The sequence below is a fragment of the Pelophylax lessonae genome, assembly GCF_965119305.1.
Source record: "Pelophylax lessonae genome assembly, chromosome: 11".
Taxonomy (NCBI): Eukaryota; Metazoa; Chordata; class Amphibia; order Anura; family Ranidae; genus Pelophylax; species Pelophylax lessonae.
The window spans coordinates 16,468,863-16,492,474 of NC_138778.1; the positions used below are offsets into that span (position 1 = coordinate 16,468,863).

The 23,612-nt window shown below is 48.0% G+C and overlaps 1 protein-coding gene across 1 annotated transcript in view; it reads left to right on the forward strand.

The window, feature by feature from the left end:
• The window catches only part of TEPSIN (TEPSIN adaptor related protein complex 4 accessory protein), a gene marked incomplete at its 3' end in the record, with an annotated part of 28,274 nt that extends 11,972 nt beyond the window's left edge, over nt 1-16,302 (forward strand). The window contains exons 6-13 of the mRNA XM_082271809.1: nt 911-989; nt 1,804-1,875; nt 5,697-5,894; nt 7,186-7,363; nt 9,893-10,006; nt 11,497-11,575; nt 14,039-14,173; nt 15,820-16,302. Coding sequence (XP_082127935.1) covers nt 911-989; nt 1,804-1,875; nt 5,697-5,894; nt 7,186-7,363; nt 9,893-10,006; nt 11,497-11,575; nt 14,039-14,173; nt 15,820-16,302 — 1,338 coding nt within the window. The remainder of the gene's footprint in view (nt 1-910; nt 990-1,803; nt 1,876-5,696; nt 5,895-7,185; nt 7,364-9,892; nt 10,007-11,496; nt 11,576-14,038; nt 14,174-15,819) is intronic.
• Nucleotides 16,303-23,612: the final 7,310 nt, after the last annotated feature.

Genomic DNA, 23,612 nt, shown 5'->3' on the forward strand with positions numbered 1-23,612 from the left:
TGGTGTGGTCTGGGGGGAGGGGGTATGGTGTGGTCTGGGGGGGGGTATGGTGTGGTCTGGGGGAGGGGGTATGGTGTGGTCTGGGGGGGGTGTATGGTGTGGTCTGGGGGGAGGGGGTATGGTGTGGTCTGGGGGGGGTATGGTGTGGTCTGGGGGGGGGTATGGTGTGGTCTGGGGGAGGGGGTATGGTGTGGTCTGGGGGAGGGGGTATGGTGTGGTCTGGGGGGAGGGGGTATGGTGTGGTCTGGGGGGAGGGGGTATGGTGTGGTCTGGGGGGAGGGGGTATGGTGTGGTCTGGGGGGGGGGTATGGTGTGGTCTGGGGGAGGTGTATGGTGTGGTCTGGGGGGGGGGTGTATGGTGTGGTCTGGGGGGGGGTGTATGGTGTGGTCCGTCCGACGCCCCCCCCCCCCCGGCCCATGGAGCACCAGCCGCCACTGGGTGGGGGCAATGGCCATTTGTTTGTACTGTTTATGTTTTCACTTTACTTTTATTATATTTCTATTCATAGTTTGATTTATGAACGTGGGACAATTGTTTATGGAGGGTAGCGCAGCTCTTGTTTCTAAGTGTTTTAGGTTAAGATGATGATGTCATCAGTCTGCTGCAGGCCGGAGGAAGCGATTGTCCACACTAATGTTTAGGTCTGAGCGGAGCTTCCCTTTAATGCAGTCCTTACAGCAGAGATGCAAAGCAGTCATTTGTGGATGTTTATCAGAGTTCCTGAGAGCTGTCTGTGTTGCTTTCAGCCTGATTCCCCTTTTCATTCTGCACTGGTCATGCTCCGGTACAGGCCGGGGTCTGATTGTTTGCTGTAGGACAACAGTCGTATAACCCTCTCTGTAGATCCTTCTGTCCTCTCTAGTACAATGTTAGACGTTGATGTGGAGCTTTGTGTTTTCTCTTCTTCAGGAACTTGTCAGCAGTTTGTTCACAGATGTGTCACCGCACGGCTCCACCATGCCGCCTGCTAAGGAGAAACCCCCAACAGGTAACCCAGTGACCCCAAAGTCTACCTATCTATTTTATCTTCTAGAACAGGGGTGTCAAACTAAATTTCATTGCGGGTCGCATCAGCATTATGGTTGCCCTCAAAGGGCCGGTTATATCTGTAGGATTAGAGGTCCAGAGCACCCCACACCCCTTCCACCCTTACATGGGATGTCAAGAACCCCCCCACCATCAGAAGTCAAGAGTCACCCACCCTTTCTTCCATCACAATGCACCCCCTTACCTTGTGCTGCTGCCAGGAAGAAGATGCGGGTGAATCTGGGAAGAAGTGCAGGGTCTGGAGGAGAACCAGAGGAGGGCTTGAGTCAGCTTCCAGAGTCTGCTGAATGCTGAGACCAGGGGAGGCAGAGGCAAGGTGGTGGTGCAGGATCTGCAGTAGGAGTTCTGCCCTCCTCTCTGCTGCGGACTGCTGAGAAGGGGGGTGGGCAAAGATGAGCTTTTCTGCAGCGGCACAGAGGAGTGCAGGATCTGGCAAAGGAGTTCTGTCCTCTCTGCTGCCGACTACAGAGACAAGGTGGGGCTGAGACAGGAAGGGTGCCGCAGCTGCGGGAGAGGTGTGAGGGCCACATGAAATGTCTTGGTGGGGCCGCATTCGGCCCTTGGGCCTTGTGTTTGACACCTGTGTTCTAGAAGGTCCTTCTCAACCAGGGTTCCTTCAGAGGGTGCAAGGAGTTCCTTGAGGAGTGACAGTCAGTCTGTGGAGGAAAGAGATAGATGATGCTGAACATCCTCCAAATGAGGCAGACTCTATCTGACTTGAAAAATAATTTCACTGACCACATTCTCATTTACAGGAATGGGTTCCCAGGTGTGTCACCCCCATACTCTGCAAGGATTTGGATATTCTCAGGATAAACCCGGTTCAGGTAGATTCTCCTCTTGCTGTGTTTAATTACATTGTTCCTCCCCTGTATTCCCTGACAGTCCGAGAATCTATATTTTATGTAATCTATTTACTGACGCCCCCTATTGGCCCTTGAGAAATAAATGGCTTCACTGGCCAATGGTATAGTTAGGGAGAGACTGGCCACTGTTACTGGTCAAGTCAAGATTTGCATAAAATAGCGCCAAGATTTAAGGATTCTGGAGTCTGCCACTGAGTGCTGAGAGGGAGGAAGGGCTTCCAGACATGGCTGTCTATTCTCGCCGAGCGCATTCTCAGGTATAAATTACAGGCTTGTTTCTAGGCTGGAGAAGGACGGCTGGACACAGCAGCGTGGTGACATCACACAACCGTGTAGTCCAGCTACTCTTCTTCAATACCCCTTACAGAAGGTCCATACAGACCTGGGGCTGGAGGAAAAGTAAATAGAGCCTGGTCATGAACAACACATGGTTGGTTACATAATCACTACCAAAAACTGGTGAAGGATGGCTGGACGCAGCAGCGTGGTGACGTCGCACAACCGTGTAGTCCAGCTACTCTTCTTCAATACCCCTTACAGAACGTCCATACAGATCTGGGGCTGGAGGAAAAGTAAATAGAGCCCGGTCATGAACAATACGTGGGTGGTTACATAATCACAACCAAAAACTGGTGCCCCGACGCGTTTCGACCTATTATAGTACAGGCGGTTCCTGGATTACAAACATCTGACTTACAAATGGAGGTAGACAACAGGAAGTGAGGAGAAATCCCCCCCCCCCAGGAAGGGAAATTCACTCCTGGAAGAGTTCTCATGGGAAAAAGGTGAAGCTTTATTACTAATCCTTGTTTCCACAACAACCCAAAATTTTCAAAATCCAGTTGTCCCAGGGACAGAAATTGAGGTGATATCTTCTGAACAGTGGTACAGACAGCAAAACAAATAGTACAGGGGTGTTAACCCTTCCCTATGCTATCCAAAAAACGTAAAAATTCTTCTTTAGACTGGCGCTACACTTGTACCTGATCCGACTTGCAAACAAATTCAACAAACCTACAGTCCCTATCTTGTTTGTAACTCGGGGACTGCCTGTAGTGGTCTTCTTCAGGGGGTTTGTGATATCTACAAAATACATTGGATTTTGTAGATATCACCATCCCTCTGAAGAAGACCACTACTATAATAGGTCGAAACGCGTCGGTTCACCAGTTTTTGGTAGTGATTATGTAACCACCCATGTATTGTTCAATTTTTTTCCCTTGTTGGTACTTGGATGGTTTAAAAACATTGTAACCAGAGCTCATATTTTTATCCCATGTGGAATCAATTTTTAATAATTTGTTTAATAAAATTAAAAACCATAACTCTTTATAAAATCTGTTTTCAATAGTTATTTGTTGCTTAAAAACCCCCCTGGGGGAATTTTCTCTTTTTTTTTTTTCTAAATATAATTTTGGGGTGTGCAGCCCTCTCCTTCCTTTATGTATTTTCCCATTTCTAAAGTAAATAGAGGCCGGTCATTGCACCCATGAAGTACTGATTGCGGGTGCAATGCTTTGCAGGCTTCTTTGCAAAAATTAGCAAATGTACATTCATCATTGGAGTAATGTTGCTGCATTTACAATTTGTTTCCAAAAGGTAGACTATGCCTTTTTAGAGTCGGTTCACACTGATCCGACACGACTTTGGCGCGGCTTGCAACGACTTCACATAATGGAAGTCAATGCAAGTCGCTCCGACTTTGCAAAAAAAAGGTGCAGGAACCTTTTTCTAAGTCGGAGCGACTTGAGTCGCTCCTATTAGAACGGTTCCCATTGCACAGCACGGTCCGCTACTTGTCAGGCGACCAAGTCGCCTGACAAGTCGGAACAGTGTGAACCGGCAGTGTAAATTGAGGCATGATGCCAAAATTACTAAAAGGTAGATTTTGGGCATACATGCACTTTATACATCATAGGGGAATATACACTGCTCAGAAATTTTAAAGGAACACTTTTTTTATTTAGAGTATAGCATCAAGTGAATTAAACTCCTGGAATATTGATCTGGTCAGTTAAGTAGCGGAGGGGGTTGTTAATCGGTTTCAGCTGTTTTGGTGTTTAATGAAATTAAAACAGGTGCACTAGATGGGCAATAATGAGACAACCTCCAAAACAGGAATGGTTTACATGTTTTTCCCTACTCATTTTTTCTGACTGTTTTTCACTAGTTTTGCATTTGGCTAGGGTCAGTGTCACTACTGGTAGTATGAGGCGATACCTGGACCCTATAGAGGTTGCACAGGCAGTCCAACTCCTCCAGGATGGCCCATCAATACGTGACACTGCCAGAAGGTGTTCTGTGTCTCCCAGCACAGTCTCAGGAGCATGGAGGAGATTCCAGGAGACAGGCAGTTACTTTAGGAGAGCTGGACAGGGCCATAGAAGGTCCTTAACCCATCAGCAGGACCGGTATCTGCTCCTTTGTGCAAGGAGGAACAGGATGAGCACTGCCAGAGCCCTACAAAATGACCTCCAGCAGCCACTGGTGTGAATGTCTCTGACCAAACAATCAGAAACAGACTTCATGATGGCGGCCTGAGGGCCCGACATCCTCTAGTGGGCCCTGTGCTCACTGCCCGGCACTGTGGAGCTTGATTGGCATTTGCCATTGAAAACCAGAATTGGCAGCTCCACCACTGGCACCCTGTGCTTCTCACAGATGAGAGCAGATTCACCCTGAGTACATGTGATAGACGTGAAAGGGTCTGGAGAAGCCGTGGAGAACGTTATGCTGCCTGTAACATTGTTCAGCATGACCGGTTTGGTGGTGGGTCAGTGATGGTCTGGGGAGGAATATCCATGGAGGGACGCACAGAGCTCTACAGGCTAGACAATGGCACCCTGACTGCCAATAGGTATCGGGATGAAATCCTTGGACCCATTGTCAGACCCTACACTGGTGCAGGGGGTCCTGGGAGACCTCCTGGTGCACAACAATGCCCGGCCTCATGTGGTGAGAGTATGCAGTCGGTTCCTGGAGGAGGAAGGAATTGATACCATTGAATGGCCCCCACACTCGCCTGACCTCTTCTTTCCCTTCCTCTTATTCCATTTTCTCTTCCTCTTCCTGCTCTTCTTCTACCTCCTCTTCTTTCTTGTTTTTTTTTTTTTTTCCAGCATTACACTTACCTCAGTGGATGCAGCATCTGTCCCTGCCAGCTCTAAGACTGAGGACTGAGCGATCAAACATCGCTGATCGCTCGGTTCTCAGGCCTCCCTGAGCAGAGAGGTGGTGACTGTCAGTTGTCAGTCACCGCTGTCTGCTCTGCCCCCCCCCCCCCCACTCACTGGAGTGCTGAGCTGTGGAGGGGGCGTGAGCGGTTGGCTCAGTGCTTGCTGAGAGGCTGAACTGGGTGCCAATCCAGTGTTGTGGGGGCATCCGGACTCCATCGACTGCTTCAGCCCGCTGTCTGCTGAAGATGGGTCACTAGAGTGCAGAACGAACTGCACTCCTTTGATCCAACATTCCAGTCAACATTCCAGTTCAGTAGGGTTGAGGTCAGGACTCTGTGCAGGACAATCGAGTTCCTCCAAACCAAACTGGTCACACCATGTCTTTATGGAGGTAGATTTGTACACAGGGGTACAGTGATGGTGGAACAGAAAAGAGTCTTCACCAAACTGTTACTACAAAGTTGGAAGAGCACAATTGTCTACAATGTCTTTGTATGATGGAGGATTACCAGGACCCTTCACTGGAGACACCTGAACTCCAACATTTGGAGAGGGGTTCACATAATCTTTCCCATGTAGTGTAATACAATGTTCTTATATATTTAGGAACAACCAGTGAAGCTCTGCTCAGCGGTATACAGAGGGCCGCAGTAGCGGTGACCCAGGCAGTGGTTGGAGCCGGTTTTCAGTCTCCTTGTCCCGGTGACCAAGCTGATAACACATACAAAGCCGTAACAGTGCCATTAGGTGTTGGACAGCCTCTTGCCGATAAACCGGTTTCTAAAGGTGCATGCAGCAACAGAGGTAAACAGTTGTTTAAGTTATTGTGATATTTTTTTTTATTTTATTTATTTGCAATTTCAGACTTTTTTTAAAAAAAATCAATATACACCCCACAGTCCAAGAGACAACCAGACCATTCACTGGTCCAGAACATCCTGCAGCCAATTGGACTGTCGTAGCATTCACTAAGCCAGCATAATGTAGCCAATGGGTGTATTCAATTTTTCCTAGCACACCTTGAGCCAATCAGATTTTTTTGGACCATTGACATATCTGTACAATCCTTGAGCCAATCAGAGTATCAGAAAAAATTATATTCTGAAGCTACTAAGAATACAACATCCAGCTGTAGCTGAAAGAAAAGTATTTTTAATCAGTACACTTTGCCCTGTTTTAGGGTTAAAGAACCTTTTTTTTTTTTTTTTTTTTTTTTTTTTTTTTTTGACCAGAATGCATCAAAAATGGGCATGTAAAAGTACATCTGGAACTCAAAAATTGTGGTGTGAACAAGTCCTTAAAGAGGACCTGTTACCAGCAATATGCTATGACCTAGGCCCATAGGGGGTCTATTTTTCCCTTTATAAAGCTATAAAATTTTTTTATAAAAAATTAAAGTAACAAATAAAAAGAATCCAAAAAAAATGAAGGGGTTTTTAAGTCATCTTTAGGTCTAAAATGGCAAAAACAGCTCTGGTAGTTAAAAGTTTAAATATTTCTCTGGATTTATAACATAAAAATATAGAAGTGTTTATTTGTGATTGTGATTTTTTTTTTTTTTTTCTTTTACTGTATATAGAATCTGGGTGGAAACGGGCAAAAAAATAGTGGAGCTCATTTTAATAAATAGGCAAAATTCTAGTTCATAGGGGAAAAAAAAAAACAGGCACTTTATCTGAATAAACAGACCACAGTGTGATCCATTCTGGTGGTGCAGACTGGTAATATGTGATCTCTTCATTTCCTTCCCTTGCACGTTTTTTTTTTTTTCTTTTCGTTTTTACACATTATTTACATCTTGCAGGTTGTCACCACTCTCTGAATTTATAACCTAAAAATATAGAAGAGTTTTTTTTTTTTGTAATGGTGATTTTTTTATTTTTTTTTTATTTTTTCTTTTACTGTATGTAGAATCTGGGAGGAAACGGGCAAAAAATTGGGGAGCTCATCTTAATAAATAAGCAAAGTTATATTTCATGTGGGAATAAAAACAGGCACTTTATCTGAATAAACAGACCACAGTGTGATCCATGCCGGTGGTGCAGACTGGTAATATGTGATCTCTCCATTTCCACACATTATTTACATCTTGCAGGTTGTCACCGCTCGGGGGTGCCCGGCGGGGGCTGGGATGACAGCGACAGCGGCCACAGCTCACAGGACTCCGTCCAGGACAAGTCCTCCCGCAGTCTCTCCTCTGACGCCGCCAGCAAAACCGGCAGTGACTGCCAATCCCGGAGTAGCAATAGAGAGAGCGCAGAAACCACTGACAGGTAAAGTGACATTTACTGCTGGGAGAATAAAAATCTTCTCTCGCTTTCTTTGTAATCCTAAAAAGTTACAATTGAAGAAAAGAACAGCAATGCACCTTCACAGGATTCAAGATTGTTGGAGGGGGATTGTCAGACCTCTGCAGAGATACCACGGCTTCCACAGAGAGAGAGCAAGGGTCCTTCTCTGAAGAAGCCCGGCAGTCTGTGGCTACTTTCTAAAGAAAACACAATTAGTGTCCTTTTCCTAGAATCCTCATCTTTGCTCCCAGTGTTCCCAGCCCCAGCCTCCATTTGTATATAGGGTTTATACATATGTGTAAAAACTAGAAGTATTAAAACCCGCGCTATAGTGAAAATTGAATAAATAAATAAATACTTCCTGAATCTGCTACTCACTTAGGTAAAAACCAAGAAAAACTAAAAAACAATCTTGAAACATCGCTTACAGGCATATAATTGATGTGAAAAATAATAAAGTGAATCAGTGCATATATATAATCAATACATACAAAATTGATAAGCAATAAAGTGCATAAATGGATTAAAGTGCATTCATAAAATATTCGTAGTGAAAACAATGCGAATAGTGTATAAATTGTTGAATAAAAGTGCAGTCCAAAGTAGTAAATAGTTCACTTAGGTAGAACTAAGGATTCCACATAGGTGCCAAGGTGCTCTCAAAGAAGAAACCCTTATGGGGATGCACTCACCAGACCTGGAATATAAACAAACCTCGAACTGTGACAATATTCCCTGGATGGATGGATGGATGGATGGATGGATGGATGGATGGATGGATGGGTCTAGTACAGCCTCCAAGTACCTCTGTTCCAGCTCCTCTATGCTCTCTCCTTAATCAGATGTTCAAAAAAAGGGGGAAGGAGCCAGACATAGTGAAGCCTGTAGGGTGTTTTATTAGATAAAATATATTAAAACTACTCACAAAAGTGCAGTAATTAACAGCATTAGAATATAGCAGAATCACAACGAATCATTCCACTTCCGCGTACGCTGCCGGCGAGCGTTCAACGGTGGTTTCAGGAAGTGAACTTATATTGACAATATTTTTGTGACGTCATTCTGCCTTCTTAGGCCGCCTCCCTCGCCTTGGACATCCTCGTCTGGAGTCGGGACTAATCTCGCGGGAGTGTATCACAGCCCGGTGCCAGCCAGCCACCCACACCCACAGGCCCTGTACCAGCCAGCCAGCCACCCACAGGCCCTGTACCAGCCAGCCACCCACATCCACAGGCCCTGTACCAGCCAGCCACCCACATCCACAGGCCCTGTACCAGCCAGCCACCCACATCCACAGGCCCTGTACCAGCCAGCCAGCCAGCCACCCACATCCACAGGCCCTGTACCAGCCACCCACATCCACAGGCCCTGTACCAGCCACCCACATCCACAGGCCCTGTACCAGCCAGCCAGCCACCCACAGGCCCTGTACCAGCCAGCCACCCACATCCACAGGCCCTGTACCAGCCATCCACAGGCCCTGTACCAGCCAGCCACCCACATCCACAGGCCCTGTACCAGCCAGCCACCCACATCTACAGGCCCTGTACCAGCCATCCACAGGCCCTGTACCAGCCAGCCAGCCACCCACATCCACAGGCCCTGTACCAGCCATCCACAGGCCCTGTACCAGCCAGCCACCCACAGGGCCTGTACCAGCCAGCCACAGGCCCTGTACCAGCCAACCACAGTCACTGTACCAGCCACCCACCACAGGGTTCCTGCAAGCCAGCCATTAAGCATTAAACAAAAATTAACATGTTCAGTACCAGATTTGTGTCCAAAATTGTCTCTATTTTTCAAAACTTTAAATGTACAAAATATCGGCCCATACCGATACGTTGTGACCAAAATATCAGTATCGGCCCTGAAAAAACCATATCGGTCTATCCCTAGTACCTACATTCAAAATTCCTTACATGCAGACACTTCCTGCTATAGGGTGACAACGCTCTGTCTCTGGTACCCGAATGCCCTCACACGTTGTCACCCCTCCAGATAGACTGTCGATGAAGACTACAAGTAGCCACTTCAACATTACCCACCTATGGACCACTGTTGTCACCATCAGGAAATCTACCCTGAGAAAAAAACACGCAGCCATCACTGGAGTGTAATGTGGACAGGGAATGGCTGCAAAGAAGCTGCAGAAAATCACAACACTGAAATGTAACAAATCATGAAGTGGAAGCGAAAACAAGGATTTTATTTAAAAATTTATGATACACAGAGCCAAGTTATGTTTACATCCTTAACCTGTCACCATATAAGCGCAACACCTAAGAGCCATGGAAGTAGCCGATATTACATAATAATATATAGAGTTGTTAGTATTATATAACCGGACCGCTTCCTTCTCATTTTAGGGCCCCTGGTTGCATTTGTTACAGACTTGGCATTTGCACATGGCATTGTAATAAAAAGGCAGTATGTACCCCTCCCCCACCCCCTTGTCTCAGCCTGTAGGGTATGTAGCAGTGAGACTGACTTCTCTCTCCTCTCCCTGCACAGAGTGGAGCCGTCTCACCCCGGCGATTGTCTACAAGAGGCTCAGCTGGTTCTGACGGTGACCCGGGGGGACAGAGTGTTCCTGACACAGGACGAGGTGCAACACTTCATCAGGGGGTGAGTGGGGTGACCCTGCCGGGACGCAGCTTCTCTGACAAATTCATCCTGACAGGGACAGTCGCACACACTGCAGCCAAGGTTAAAGTCACTGCACAGCGAATTAAAGGGAACCTGTCTTTTATTTTTATTTTTGTAAAAGATCTGTACATTTTTAACCTCTTCCTGCCCAGCCCTTTTGACTCTTTAGGAGGGGCAGTAAAGTTTTGCTGACCACTGTCAGGAGCGCTGAAACCTCCTGTACCGGGCCCCCATCAGTTCAAAAGGGGGGCCCAGGCACCTGCCGAGCTGGAGGGATGGCTGTCCTGCCTTATTGCTGCTCTTACAGTTCCCCTTGTAGTGCTGCTGGCTTCTCCCCCTCTCCCTCCCTCCGGCTGCACTGCAGGGCGATCCATTCATTCCATTTATGTATTTTTTTATTTTATTTTTTAAAGATCTGTAAATTTTTAGCCTCTTCCTGCCCAACCCTGTTGTCTCTTTAGGAGGGGCGGTAAAGTTTTGCTGACCACTGTCAGGAGCGCTTATACTGCTGATCCCTTCTGTACCAGGCCCTGATCCATTCATATATCTGAACCCCCTACCCCCCCCCCCTGTCCAGGCCTCCCTGTCCCTGGACGTCCCAGAACCCCCCCCCCCCCCCCCCCCCCGCCGCCTTCTGTGGCTCGCCGGGTCTCACGTTCCACCCAGAGGCCCGAGCAACCAGCCTGCATGGCTGCCGAAGACCTGATCAAAGGGCTCTGATCGGGTCTCCATGTAAAAACCCGGGTACTCGGCGCCAAATTAAAAAAAATGACAGCATTCAAAACAGCCAAACTTGGCGTTTTGAATGCTTTTAACCCCCATATCCCTCTACAAAAGTACCAAGTAAAAAAAAAAATATCGACCAATACCGATACGCGATGACCAAAATATATATTTTTTTTTTTTTACCTTCATTCTATGTATGAAGGTAAAAACCTTCTTGGTGCAGCCCCTCCCCCCAGCCCCACTTAATACTTACCTGAGCCTAATTTTCCTCCAGCGCTGTGCAATGGAGCCTCGGCTCTCCTGGGTCTCTCCCTCCTCATTGGCTGAGACAGCAAGTGAGCCACCCTCTGTGTGCGTATAGACACACAGAGCAGCAGCTTGGGAGTGAGCCTGCTTGGGTGCCCCCATAGCAAGCTGTTTGCTCTGGGGGCACTTGGCAGGAGGGAGGGGCCAGGAGCACCGGCAGGGGACCTGAAAAGGGGCTTCTCTGAAAAACCATTATAGAGCCAGTAAGTATGTTATTAAAAACAAAATAAAAAATCTGCTGCAGACAGTAAATCTACCTTGAATGCCGCTGATGAGATAATGCCACCTCCTACAGGTTGGGGACCAGGGAGCAGGGGGGTTCAATATACTACCCCTTGCAGGTTTCCCCAAAAACTGAAATCGTATTATAAGGTGGGGTTGACCGGTAATTCGTCCAGTGTTCTTTTATAAATGGGATCCTGTTCTGTTTCCTTCAGATGCTCTCTCCTGAACTGTGAGGTTGTCTTCGAGATGTTAAATCGATCGCTGGAAGATGACAATGCTTGTGTGAAACTGGTGAGGAGAAGACGGTGAACCGCACTTCTGAGAATCGCTTTCATGTCACCCAATCCGCCCACTACATATATAACTGTGGAAGTACAGCTGGGGGACTCCAGTAGCCTCTCACCCGATGGTCGGGGGATTGCTGGCTGCATTTGTATGTCCATACTGGACTCCGGTACCAATCTGAGGTCATTCCACTGTAGACCTACAAGCCGCCGGTGCCGCTTTCTCTGCGTCTGTTTCCTCCCACACAAGTTAGGAAAATGTTTCTCTATTTAGTATTTCTCGACCTTTCAGTCACCGCACCCTTTACAACTATGCCAAACCTGGAGGCACCCCGGTCTACAGTGTAAAATATGTAAATGTTAGTCATCAGTGGAAAACCTGAGCCTGGGATAATGTACACAACCAACTGGATGAACCCCCCCCCCCCTTCTTATCACAGGGTCCTCCATGACATCAGACCTCTACTTAACACCAGAGCTCCCCTCCCCCATCACGTCAGAGGTTCCCCCCCATTATGTCACAGATTCTCCCCACCACTTCAGAGCCCCCCCCCCGTCACGTCAGAGTCCCCCCCCCCCCCGTCACGTCAGAGTCCCCCCCCCCCCGTCACGTCAGAGTCCCCCCCCCCCCGTCACGTCAGAGTTTCCCCCCCCGCCACGTCAGAGTTTCCCCCCCCCCCGTCACGTCAGAGTTTCCCCCCCCTGTCACGTCAGAGTTTCCCCCCCCCTGTCACGTCAGAGTTTCCCCCCCCTGTCACGTCAGAGTTTCCCCCCCTGTCACGTCAGAGTTTCCCCCCCTGTCACGTCAGAGTTTCCCCCCCTGTCACGTCAGAGTTTCCCCCCCTGTCACGTCAGAGTTTCCCCCCCTGTCACGTCAGAGTTTCCCCCCCTGTCACGTCAGAGTTTCCCCCCCTGTCACGTCAGAGTTTCCCCCCCTGTCACGTCCGAGGTTTCGCCCCTGTCACGTCCGAGGTTTCCCCCCTGTCACGACAGAGGTTCTCCCCCATCAAGTCAGAGGTTCCCCCCACCCCCATTATGTCAGAGTTTCCCCCCCATTATGTCAGGAGTTTCCCCCCCCATCACGTCAGAGGTTCTCCCCCCCATCACGTCAGAGGTTCTCCCCATTACGTCAGAGGTTCTCCCCATTACGTCAGAGTTTCCCCCCCATCACGTCAGAGGTTTCCCCCCATCACGTCAGAGGTTTCCCCCCATCACGTCAGAGGTTTCCCCCCATCACGTCAGAGGTTTCCCCCCCCTTCACGTCAGAGGTTTCCCCCCCATCACGTCAGAGGTTTCCCCCCCATCATCACGTCAGAGGTTCCCCCCCCTCATCACGTCAGAGGTTCCCCCCCCTCATCACGTCAGAGGTTCCCCCCCTCATCACGTCAGAGGTTCCCCCCCTCATCACGTCAGTGGTTCCCCTCCCATTACGTCAGAGGTTCCCCCCCCCCCATCACGTCAGAGGTCCCCCCATCAGGTCAGAGGTTCCCCCCATCACTTCAGAGATTCTCCCAGCAAATTAGAGGACCCCGTCACATTGGAGCTCCACTTTATATCATAGCCTCCCATCACATTAGAGCTCCACTTTATATGGGAGGTCCCCCCATTACATCAGAGGTCACCCATCACATCAGAAATCCACTTTATTACAGAGCCCCCCCACCCATCATGTCAGAGGTCCTCTCCCTGACAGGTTTCTCCCTTCAGGTCAAAGGTCCCCTATGACATCAGAGTCGCCCATATACATCAGAGGCCCACTATGCATGGTTTGCATCACATCAGTCGCCCCCCCCCATTACAGATCCCCCCCCCCCCAATCAAACCACCCCACCATCCAAATCACACAGCCCCCTCTTCACATCAGAGCCCATCCTTTTGGCTCCAGATGGTAGGAGGTAGAAGACATGTGGAGGAGGCGAACTTTTGTCTTCTGCTGAATGCTAGGGATGGCCCTGCATGCCGCCTTGGCTTTGGACCTGAGTCATGCATTGCTTTGGTGCGGGAGAGCCGGCAGCCATTACCATGGCAACGAATGATACCGTGTGTTTTGGCTGTAGCGTGTCACTGGTTGTTATGGTGCTGGATAGCTGCCCACACTATGGAGACCCATGAACCTGATCCAGGGCAGTCTGGGTCCTGCGCTTGCGTCACCGTGATTGAGAAATACTGAATTATTGTATGAATGGACCTGCACATCGCTGTTCTGGAAAAGCAGAATCCACTATATTTTTTTTTAGCACATCACAGAAAGCTCAACACCAGCACTACCTACAGACACGTTTTACCCCCAGTTGGGGCATCTACACTTAAGCCCCAGTAGAGGGCGTATCATCAAGTGGTGCTGGCGTGAAGTGTTCAATGATGCGCTGGAACAATAAAGTTGATTTTAGCCCTCCGTTGCTTCATTCATCCATACACATGTGTTAGAAATGTTGGGTCAATCTATAATCCAGGTTGTATTTTCTTGCAGCGCTCCATGTGTGCTATCGCTTCCCTCATGACCTCTGACCTGTTGTCACATGACCACATGTTGGCCGTAGTGAGATGCAACTTGCAAAAACTAAGCGGAGGACCCACAGGCCCGGTGATGGACAAAGCCAGAAAGGTGATGCTCATAGTAGTTTGAAAGCCTTGTGTATTGTTTTGGAAACATTATTATTATTATTATCATTATTATTATACCAAATTTATACAGCGCTTTACAACATGAGGGCAGACAGTACAATTACAATACAATTTAATACAGTAGGAAACAGAGCCCTGCTAATTAGAGCTTGCAATCTAAACATATTGATATAGACCAGCCTTTCTCAACCAGTGTGCCGCAGCACACTGGTGTGCCGCCAGAGGTCCTCAGGTGTGCCGCGGGATCATGGGAGAGAAGGGCTGTCAGATGAGCCTGATCTCCTGATCCCTTGCTGAACTTTACATCGGCACTGTGAAGGAGCTCCGTCGGCCTCATACATATATGTACATATGTGTCTGTATGTGTGTACTTGTGTTCGTGATGTATGTGTTTGTACACGTGTCTTTATATGTCTGTATGTGTGTGTGCATGTGTGTATATGTATGTTACTTTTAATCCTGACCCTACCCGCAGAAATGCAGGGAAAGAAGTCCCTGACTATTTTTTTTAAAAATTGCCCCGCACCAAAAGCACCCCACATTTGCCAATGTGTGGGCTACCATTAAGAATTAATGGCACCCCTAACCATCAGAGCATTTGTCTTTGTGTCAAGAATGAACGCGATTTTGCGCGTGTTCCGCAACATACAGTAATGTGAACCAAGCTTTGTGGACAGGGGTGCCTCAAGACTGTAAACACTTTTCAAGGACGCCCCGACTAGAAAAAGGTTGAGAAATACTGGTGTAGACAAATGTATCACAGTTCAACAACTGATCACTTGCAGAAAGACCCAGAGACGCTCTGCCAGCCTTGCACAGCTTCAAGATCCTCCTTCCTCTGCACTCATCCCTCCACCAGTCGGGGAGCACAGAGTCATAACCTCATCACTAGTCGCACTCCTCGGGATTAGGTGTCCTGTCTGTTCCAGGGATACCGTGCATGAATATCCCATGCACAGACAGCCCGGAATACATACACAAGATACGACTCTGCTCCTCCTTCAGTGGAAGTGATTGACAGCGGCTTCAGAAACCGTGCCTGGTCTGCTTTCTTTGCAGATGAGCGCAAACGAAGAGGTTCACCCTAATCCCGGCCCTTCAGCTTCTTTTTCACTCCCCAACTGCAGGATGTAATTTTTTTTCCTTATTGCAAGGAATATAAACATCCTTTGTAATAGAAATAAGCATGACAGGTCCTCTTTATTGAGAGATCGGGGGGGGGGGGGGGCACCACTCCCCCCTCCTCCTAAAAGTGATCTTGTGGGGAATCCGATCGGCAGCCGGGACCCGCAGTACAAAGAAATGCCTAGGTTAGCTGCCATTACAATGGTATTTAACATCTAAGTGATGACGTAAATGTACTGTGGACGGTCATCAAGTGGTAATTCTGCAGGTCCTTTGCTTTCAGAAAACATATATTTGGGAGGGAGGGGAGGTCTTTTACTAACTTGAAATGCTGTGCAGAAGGTGGAAAATAGTGCAAATAACAAAATACACTCCAGCCCCTTGATATGAGAAACAGGAGGCGGGGCCTGGCAGTGACAGGGTTAAAGCAACCTTGCAGGAACCAATCACAGACTGAGAGCAGATCTCGTATCTATAAACTGCTTGTTTGTTTTTCTGCAGATCCTGCTCCAGTTTGAAGCACTTACCAGACATTCTCCTAAACGTGAAGCTTCCCAGCATTCGCTGTTACCGGCCCCGCCCCAGAGGAGCACCCTGGACCTTTTAAATGACATTATACCTCAATCAGAAGAGGAGACTCTGCTGGCCCCATCCAATGTCCCCCCTTCTCCCTCTCCAGGACTGACTGCTGCTCTGGGTAATTGTTGTAGCACATTGAAGGAAGGCCAAGTTACGGACCCGGAGACATCGGCACCCGATCAGAATTCTGGAACCCGGCATTGTTCAGAAGCACCCTCCCTGAACGGCGTGCAGGGGTGTTTGTCGCTGTTTGATGGAATGGATTTGGTGACACAAGTGCGGAGGGGTGCAAAAACTAAATCGGCGTTAGAACGTTCCGTCACAAAACTTCACACGGATTCAGTATTACAGCAGAGAACTGCCCAGCCGTGTCTCCCCTCTGCATTCTCTTTTCTGAACACATGAGGAGCACTAACCCACACACAGCGTCCCCTCTGGTGTGGACAAGTATCTGCAGTGCATTGCATCTGTAAAATGATGGTGAATCTGTTAAGTGATCAAGCAAAATAAATTGAGGCCGTGGCGCCCTGGACCGGCCCGCAGGAGAACACGCACGAGTGCCAAAGGTGCACTGAGTATTTATATTAAAGTATAAGTAAACTCAATCACTCCCGTCTCATGTAAGCTTTAATTATTATTATTATGCAGGATTTATATAGCGCCAACCGTTTGAGCAGCGCTTAACAAAATGAAGGCAGACATTACAGTTACAATAATGCACATACGAGCAGCGCTAGTATACAACTACTATTAATAAATTAAAGTCCATCAAATGATGCCACAGGATCAGTGGTTGCGCAAAAGATGAAAAACTGTGAACTCTTCACCCAGGTGCTTAATATGGTTAAGACAGTGAACAAAACCAGCCACCACACACTGACTTTTACCAACGGTAAAGATGTGAATAGCAGTAAGCAGTTATGGGACCGCTAAACCCCGTTCACAGGAACCAAGTAGCTGCAGACATCCATTTTTGCATCGCAATCATTTCCAATCCTAGGCGGGAATACTCCTCATACAATATAAACACAGGACCCCATCCTCCTATTGGTGTTCCGATTCACACTCAACCTCATATAAGGGAAGATATTAAGAGGAGAAGGCCCATAGTGTAGTACTTTAAAAAGCAAGGTATGCACTCACCATGTAAAAGGCAAGCAGAGCATGTAAACACACGAGTATATGCTAGACAACGTTCCTTTGGTTACAACCAACAAAATGGCCGACCTCCAACTTCCGGGTGTGACGTGGTGACGCTTGGCAAGCTCCTTCGATGTGTTTCGTCACTACGACGTCTTGCCAAGCATCACCACGTCACACCCGGAATTTGGAGGTCGGCCATTTTGTTGGTTGTATCCAAAGGAACGTTGTCTAGCATATACTCGTGTGTTTACATGCTCTGCTTGCCTTTTACATGGTGAGTGCATACCTTGCTTTTTAAATAAAGGCTTTTTAAAGTACTACACTATGGGCCTTCTCCTCTTAATATCTTCCCTTATATGAGGTTGAGTGTGAATCGGAACACCAATAGGAGGATCGGGTCCTGTGTTTATATTGTATGAGGAGTATTGCCGCCTAGGATTGGAAATTATTGCGATGCAAAAATGGATGTCTGCAGCTACTTGGTTCCTGTGAACGGGGTTTAGCGGTCCCATAACTGCTTACTGCTATTCAAATCTTTACCGTTGGTAAGAGTCAGTGTGTGGTGGCTGGTTTTGTTCACTGTCTTAACCATATTAAGCACCTGGGTGAAGAGTTCAGTTTTTCATCTTTTGCGCAACCACCGCTCTCAATAAGTCCACTCCTTTTCCCTCTTTGGGGGTCCTTTATATCATGAGTTATCATGGCCCCTATGGGAGGTTCATACTGATCTCCAACCAGGCCATAGATGGAAGGGGATCACATGGCCCCTATGGGAGGTTCATACTGATCTCCAACCAGGCCATAGACGGAAAGGGATCACATGGCCCCTATGGGAGGTTCATACTGATCTCCAACCAGGCCATAGACGGAAGGGGATCACATGGCCCCTATGGGAGGTTCATACTGATCTCCAACCAGGCCATAGACGGAAGGGGATCACATGGCCCCTATGGGAGGTTCATACTGATCTCCAACCAGGCCATAGACGGAAGGGGATCACATGGCCCCTATGGGAGGTTCATACTGATCTCCAACCAGGCCATAGACGGAAGGGGATCACATGGCCCCTATGGGAGGTTCATACTGATCTCCAACCAGGCCATAGACGGAAGGGGATCACATGGCCCCTATGGGAGGTTCATACTGATCTCCAACCAGGCCATAGACGGAAGGGGATCACATGGCCCCTATGGGAGGTTCATACTGATCTCCAACCAGGCCATAGACAGGAAGGAATCACATGGCCCCTATGCTAGGTCCTTACTGATCTCCAAACAGACCATAGACGGAAGGGGATCACATGGCCCCTATGGGAGGTTCATACTGATCTCCAACCATGCCATAGACGGAAAGGGATCACATGGCCCCTATGGGAGGTTCATAGTGATCTCTGACCAGGACATAGAAAGGAAGGGTTCACATAGCCTTCATGGTAGGTTCATAGTAATCTCCAGGCAGGGCATAGAAAGTGATAACATGGCCCCCATTTTTTTGGTAAAAAAAATCCCAATAGGCGTATATTAATTAATTTTCTGTACTAGTAATGGTGGCGATCAGCGATTTTTTTTTTAATGGGACTGCAACATTGCGGCGAACAAATCCGACATTTAAGTGCCACTTTTTGGGGACCAGTGACACCAATACATTGATCAATGCTAAAGAAAAAATTCACTGTCACTGTACTGACACTGTCAGGTAAGTGATTAAAATCAGGGGCGATCAAGGGGTTAAGTGTGCTCCTAGGGAGTGTTTTTTAACTGTGTGGGGGAGGGGCCTAACTTGAGGAAGACGGAGATCCGTGTTCCTGCTTAGCAGAAACACAAGATCTCCATCTTCCTCTGTGACAGAACGGCGGTCTGCCTTACAGGCAGCAAAATAGGCCACGCCCACCAGGGGCCTTCTATTGAACACATGATAGTGATTGAGAGCTGTATGTATCAGGAAACGTGCGTACAATTATTAAAGTGACATTACAAGCCTGCTGACGCATTTCAGGGAACCAATCCTTGTCCACCAACTCTGTAGAGGGAGGAGTTTATCAGGGTGTCTTGGAGCCGCAGCGCGCTCCCGCCCCCACTCGGCAAGGGAGATTCCGATGCACGGGGCAGGCGGCTCTGATTGCCGCCTGACACCCGCGATCGCTCCCCGCCGAGAGAGAAGGATGGTCAGCTGTTTTAAACACATCTGACCATTCTTCTCCCTGGAATGATCACAGAGCTCCTGTGATCCTTCTATGTAGGATGACAGGTCTCTGTGATCATTTCACAAGCCCCGTCCCCATACAGTTAAAAACACGCCCCTAGGTACACATTTAACCCTTTGATCACTTACTGTGTTAACCCCTTCCCTGCCAGTGTCATTATTACAGTAACAGTGCATATTTTTAGCACTGATTACTGTAGTAATGTCACTGGTCCCCCCAAAAGTGTCAAAAATGTCAGTCAGGGGTCCGATCTGTCCGCCGCAATGTCGCAGTCCTGCAAAAAATCGCAGATCGCTGCCATTACTAGTAAAAATAAAAATGACATAAATCTTTCCCGTAGTTAGTAGATGCGATACCTTTTGCGCAAACCAATCAAAATACGCTTATTGTGATTTTTTTTTTTTTTTTTACCAACAACAATTTGTAGCAGAAAACAAATTGGCCTAAAATGTTAAAAAAATTTTGATTTTTAAATTTTTCTTTTTGGGAATGTTATATATCAGAATGTGAAAAATATTGTTTTTTTTTTTTCAGAATTGTCGCTCTTTTTTTGTTTATAGCGCAAAAAATAAAAATTGCACAGGTGATCAAATACCACCAAAAGAAAGCTCTGTTTGTGGGAAAAAAAGGACATCAATTTTATTTGGGTAACAAATCACAACCATGCAATTGTCTGTTAAAGTAACACAGTGATGTTTTGCAAAAAATGGCCTGGTCATTAAGGGGGCAAATCCTTCCGGTCCAGAAGTCGTTAATATTGCACCTTACCAATCATTAGATGTGGCGACTGCATTCGTGTTTTTTACCCCCCCCCCCCCCCCCCGTTGGGATTTGTATAAACAGCGATCTGAATGTGCAGTGCTTCAGAGCAGCGATCCCCACTTTCTCCCTTTCCCACCTGGCACACAGCAGGAAAGGCTGAAGGAGATTCATGGGACCTGTAGTCCCCTTGGGAGCATTGGTCTCTGAAAGTAAAGGGGCCTGAACTACCGCCCCCACTAGACCCTGCCCCCCTCCCCCGCCTCTGTTGGGACCTGTATAAACTTATAAACAGCGGTCTGTGTGTGCAGTGCTTCAACGCAGTGATCCCCACTTGCTCCCTTTCCCACCTGGCCGACAGAAGGGAGGCCAATCAGGAAAGGCTGAAGGAGGATCATGGGACATGTAGTCCCCTTGGGAGCACTGGTCTCTGAAAGTAAAGGGTCCTGAACTACCGCCCCCCCCCCCCACTAGACCCCGCAGAAGAAGCAGGATGACTGAGGACTTTTATCAAGTAGGACCTGTGTGCCAAGGGACTAAGCTACTGCCAGGATACAGTCTGTACTGAGTAGATCAACGAAGTCACCCCAGGCCACCGAGAAGCGAGCGGACACCTGACCAGAAGGACCACTGTTGCTGTGACGCTGGGTCTGGTGGCCATAACCGGTTGCTGTTAGAGGGACTAAGCTTTGAGAACCGACTTCACAGCTGCCTGCAGGTCTGAATGGGACTGTTCTTAAATGCCCCCCCCCCCCAAACACCATGGCGGGGATACTGTTTGCCGTAGCCACAAGGCAAAGCACTGAACACCCCCATCCACTGCCTCTGCATCCTAAAGGGGAGGTGGTTGGGGTTGGTAAGACCTTGGCTCAACCGCTTGTTTTCACCCCCCCCCCCCCCCCCAACCACACCAGGCCCTTCCACAGAGTCCTCCAGGAAGAGCCAAACAGCTGCAACCAAATTGTGTAAATCTGATGATGCAAAATGAGAGATGCCATCCATGCAGCAGAGTATACAAACATTTTATTATAGATATATTTTTATATAAAACTTTATTAACAATAAATGTGAAAATAGTAAAAAATAAAAAAATGGATCTCTTTATTTGCATAGAATAATATTTAGAATGTAAACAGGCAAATCCAGATTACCGGAAAATAATCCGTCCCTCATTAGGACTCCTACACACCATAGATGGATTATTATTATTATTATACAGGATTTATATGGCGCCAACAGTTTGTGCAGCACTTTACAATGTATAGGGGGGGGGGGGGAGAACAATTACAATACAGTTTAATACAGAAGGAATAGGAGGGCTTACAATCTAAAGGGAGGGGGAGGTGGTACAAAAAGTAATAGCTGCAAGGGGTGATCTGATGATGGCGACTCGGGTAAAGTTCTTAGGTGGAGGTTGAGTAGGCTTCCCTGAAGAAGTGAGTTTTTAGGGATCGCCTAAAGGCGGACAGGATAAGGGCTGACCAGACATACTGGGGTAGGGAGTTCCAGAGGATGGGATAGGCTCTGGAGAAGTCCTGGAGGCAAGCGTGGGAGGAGGTGACAAGGGAGCTGGAGAGCAGGAGGTCCTAGGAGGAGCGGAGAGGACAATTTGGGCGATATCTGTAGATGAGGTCGGTGATGTAGCTGGGGGAGATGTTGTAGATGGCCTTGTCCGTTGTGGTTAGTATTTTGGATTTTATACAGTGGGGGTAGCGGAAGCCAGTGAAGGGATTGGCAGAGAGGGGAAGCAGTCACGGATCGGTTGGTAAGGTGTATTAGTCTAGCAGCATTCATAATAGACTGAAGGGTGGATAGATAGCCTATGTAAAGGTCGGCCAGGGAGGAGGGAGTTGCCGTAGTCAAGGTGGACAATACCCAAGGAGTGAATAAACTGTTTTGTGATGTCGTAAGTCAGGAAGGGGCGAATTCTGGAAATGTTGCGCAGGTTAGGGCGGCAAGATGTAGCCAGTGATTGGATGTTGGGACTGAAGGAGAGGTCCGAGTCTAGGAATACAAGCACCTTGGCGTGTGTGGAGGGGCCAAAGGTTGTGCCATGGAGCTCAATGGTAAAGTCATGGGAACGGGGAGCCGGTGTTCTGCCGAAAACTCCAACCACGTTACTTCCGGTGACCGTACAGCAGCAACAATTGGAGATTTGCTGTTTTTCACGGAACAGCGGCAGCCTTTACCCTCCGGTACACAATGAAATGAGTGGACGTTGTTAGTCCACCAAAAATATTGCCAAAAAAAAACCACTAACTAAAAACATTGCTGCCTCCGAGGTGGCGACAATTTTTTTTCCTACTTACCCGGTGTTCGGTCAAAACACTCTACTCATCGTGTACCGGAGTGTATTGGCTGCCGGTGTTCTGTGAAAACAGCAACTCGTTGAAATCTCCAATTATTCCTTCTGTAGAGCCAACAGAAGTGACGTCGTTGGAGATTTTGGCGAGTTGGAGTTTTCGGCAGAACACCGGGAGGAGGAAATAATACAAGCTAAGCTTTAGAAAGATTGAGTTTGAGGAAGTAGTGTGACATCAATACTGATATGCAAAAGGATACTGATACTGATATGTCGCTCAATAAGTTTGTAAAACAGGAGGAGATTTGGGGTGGTGGACAGATGGATTGCATAGAAGTGGTAATGGAAGCCATAGAAGGTTATCAGCTGGCCCAGGAAAGAGGTATAGAGAGAGAATAGGAGGGGTCCAAGGTCAGAACCTTGGGGTACCCCAACGTAAAGAGGAGGAGAAGTGGAGGAAATGTTGTTGTATGTGACACTGAAAGTGTGGTGAGATATGAATCAAGGACAAGTCCATATATTCAATAACAGCCCCCCCCCCCCCCCAACCCACTTATACTCAACTTCTTAATGCTCTATACCCAGTACTCCCAGGCAGTGCCAGGACAAGGCCACCTAGAGCCCAGGGCAAAATATGCCAAACTTACCCCCCCCCCCCCCCCCCTCAAGATGTATGAGCACTTTCACCAAAATTCCCCCTCCCATAAAAAAAAAAATTTGGAAAATTGGGCACTAATCTGCATGATTACCCCTAAGCATAAATTCCCCCTCCTTCCAGTACAAACCTGCCCACTGCTAAAATCCCCCCTCCCAGCACAAATCTCTGTCCTCTCCATCCCCCAAATCCCCCCAGCACAAATGCAACCCCCCTTAAAAAAAATCACCCCTCTTAGCACAAATCCTTCACCCCTAAAATGTCCTCTCATTTTGCCCCCCCCTACTCCAAATCCCCCCATCCACCCTCCTAGCGCAAACACCCCCTAATGATTCCTCCTAGCACAAATCCTTCACCCCTAAAATGTCCCAGAGTACACATTTTGTCCCCCCTACTCCAAATCCCCCCCCCCATCCATTCTTCTAGCGCAAACACCCCCTAATGATTCCTCCTAGCATAAATCCTTCACCCCTCAAATGTCCCCTCCGAGTACACATTTTGTCCCCCCTACTCCAAATCTCCCCATCCACCCTCCTAGCGCAAACACCCCCTAATGATTCCTCCTAGCACAAATCCTTCACCCCCTAAAGTGTCCCCTCCGAGTACACATTTTGCCCCCCCCTACTCCTAATCCCCCCACCCGCCATCCACCC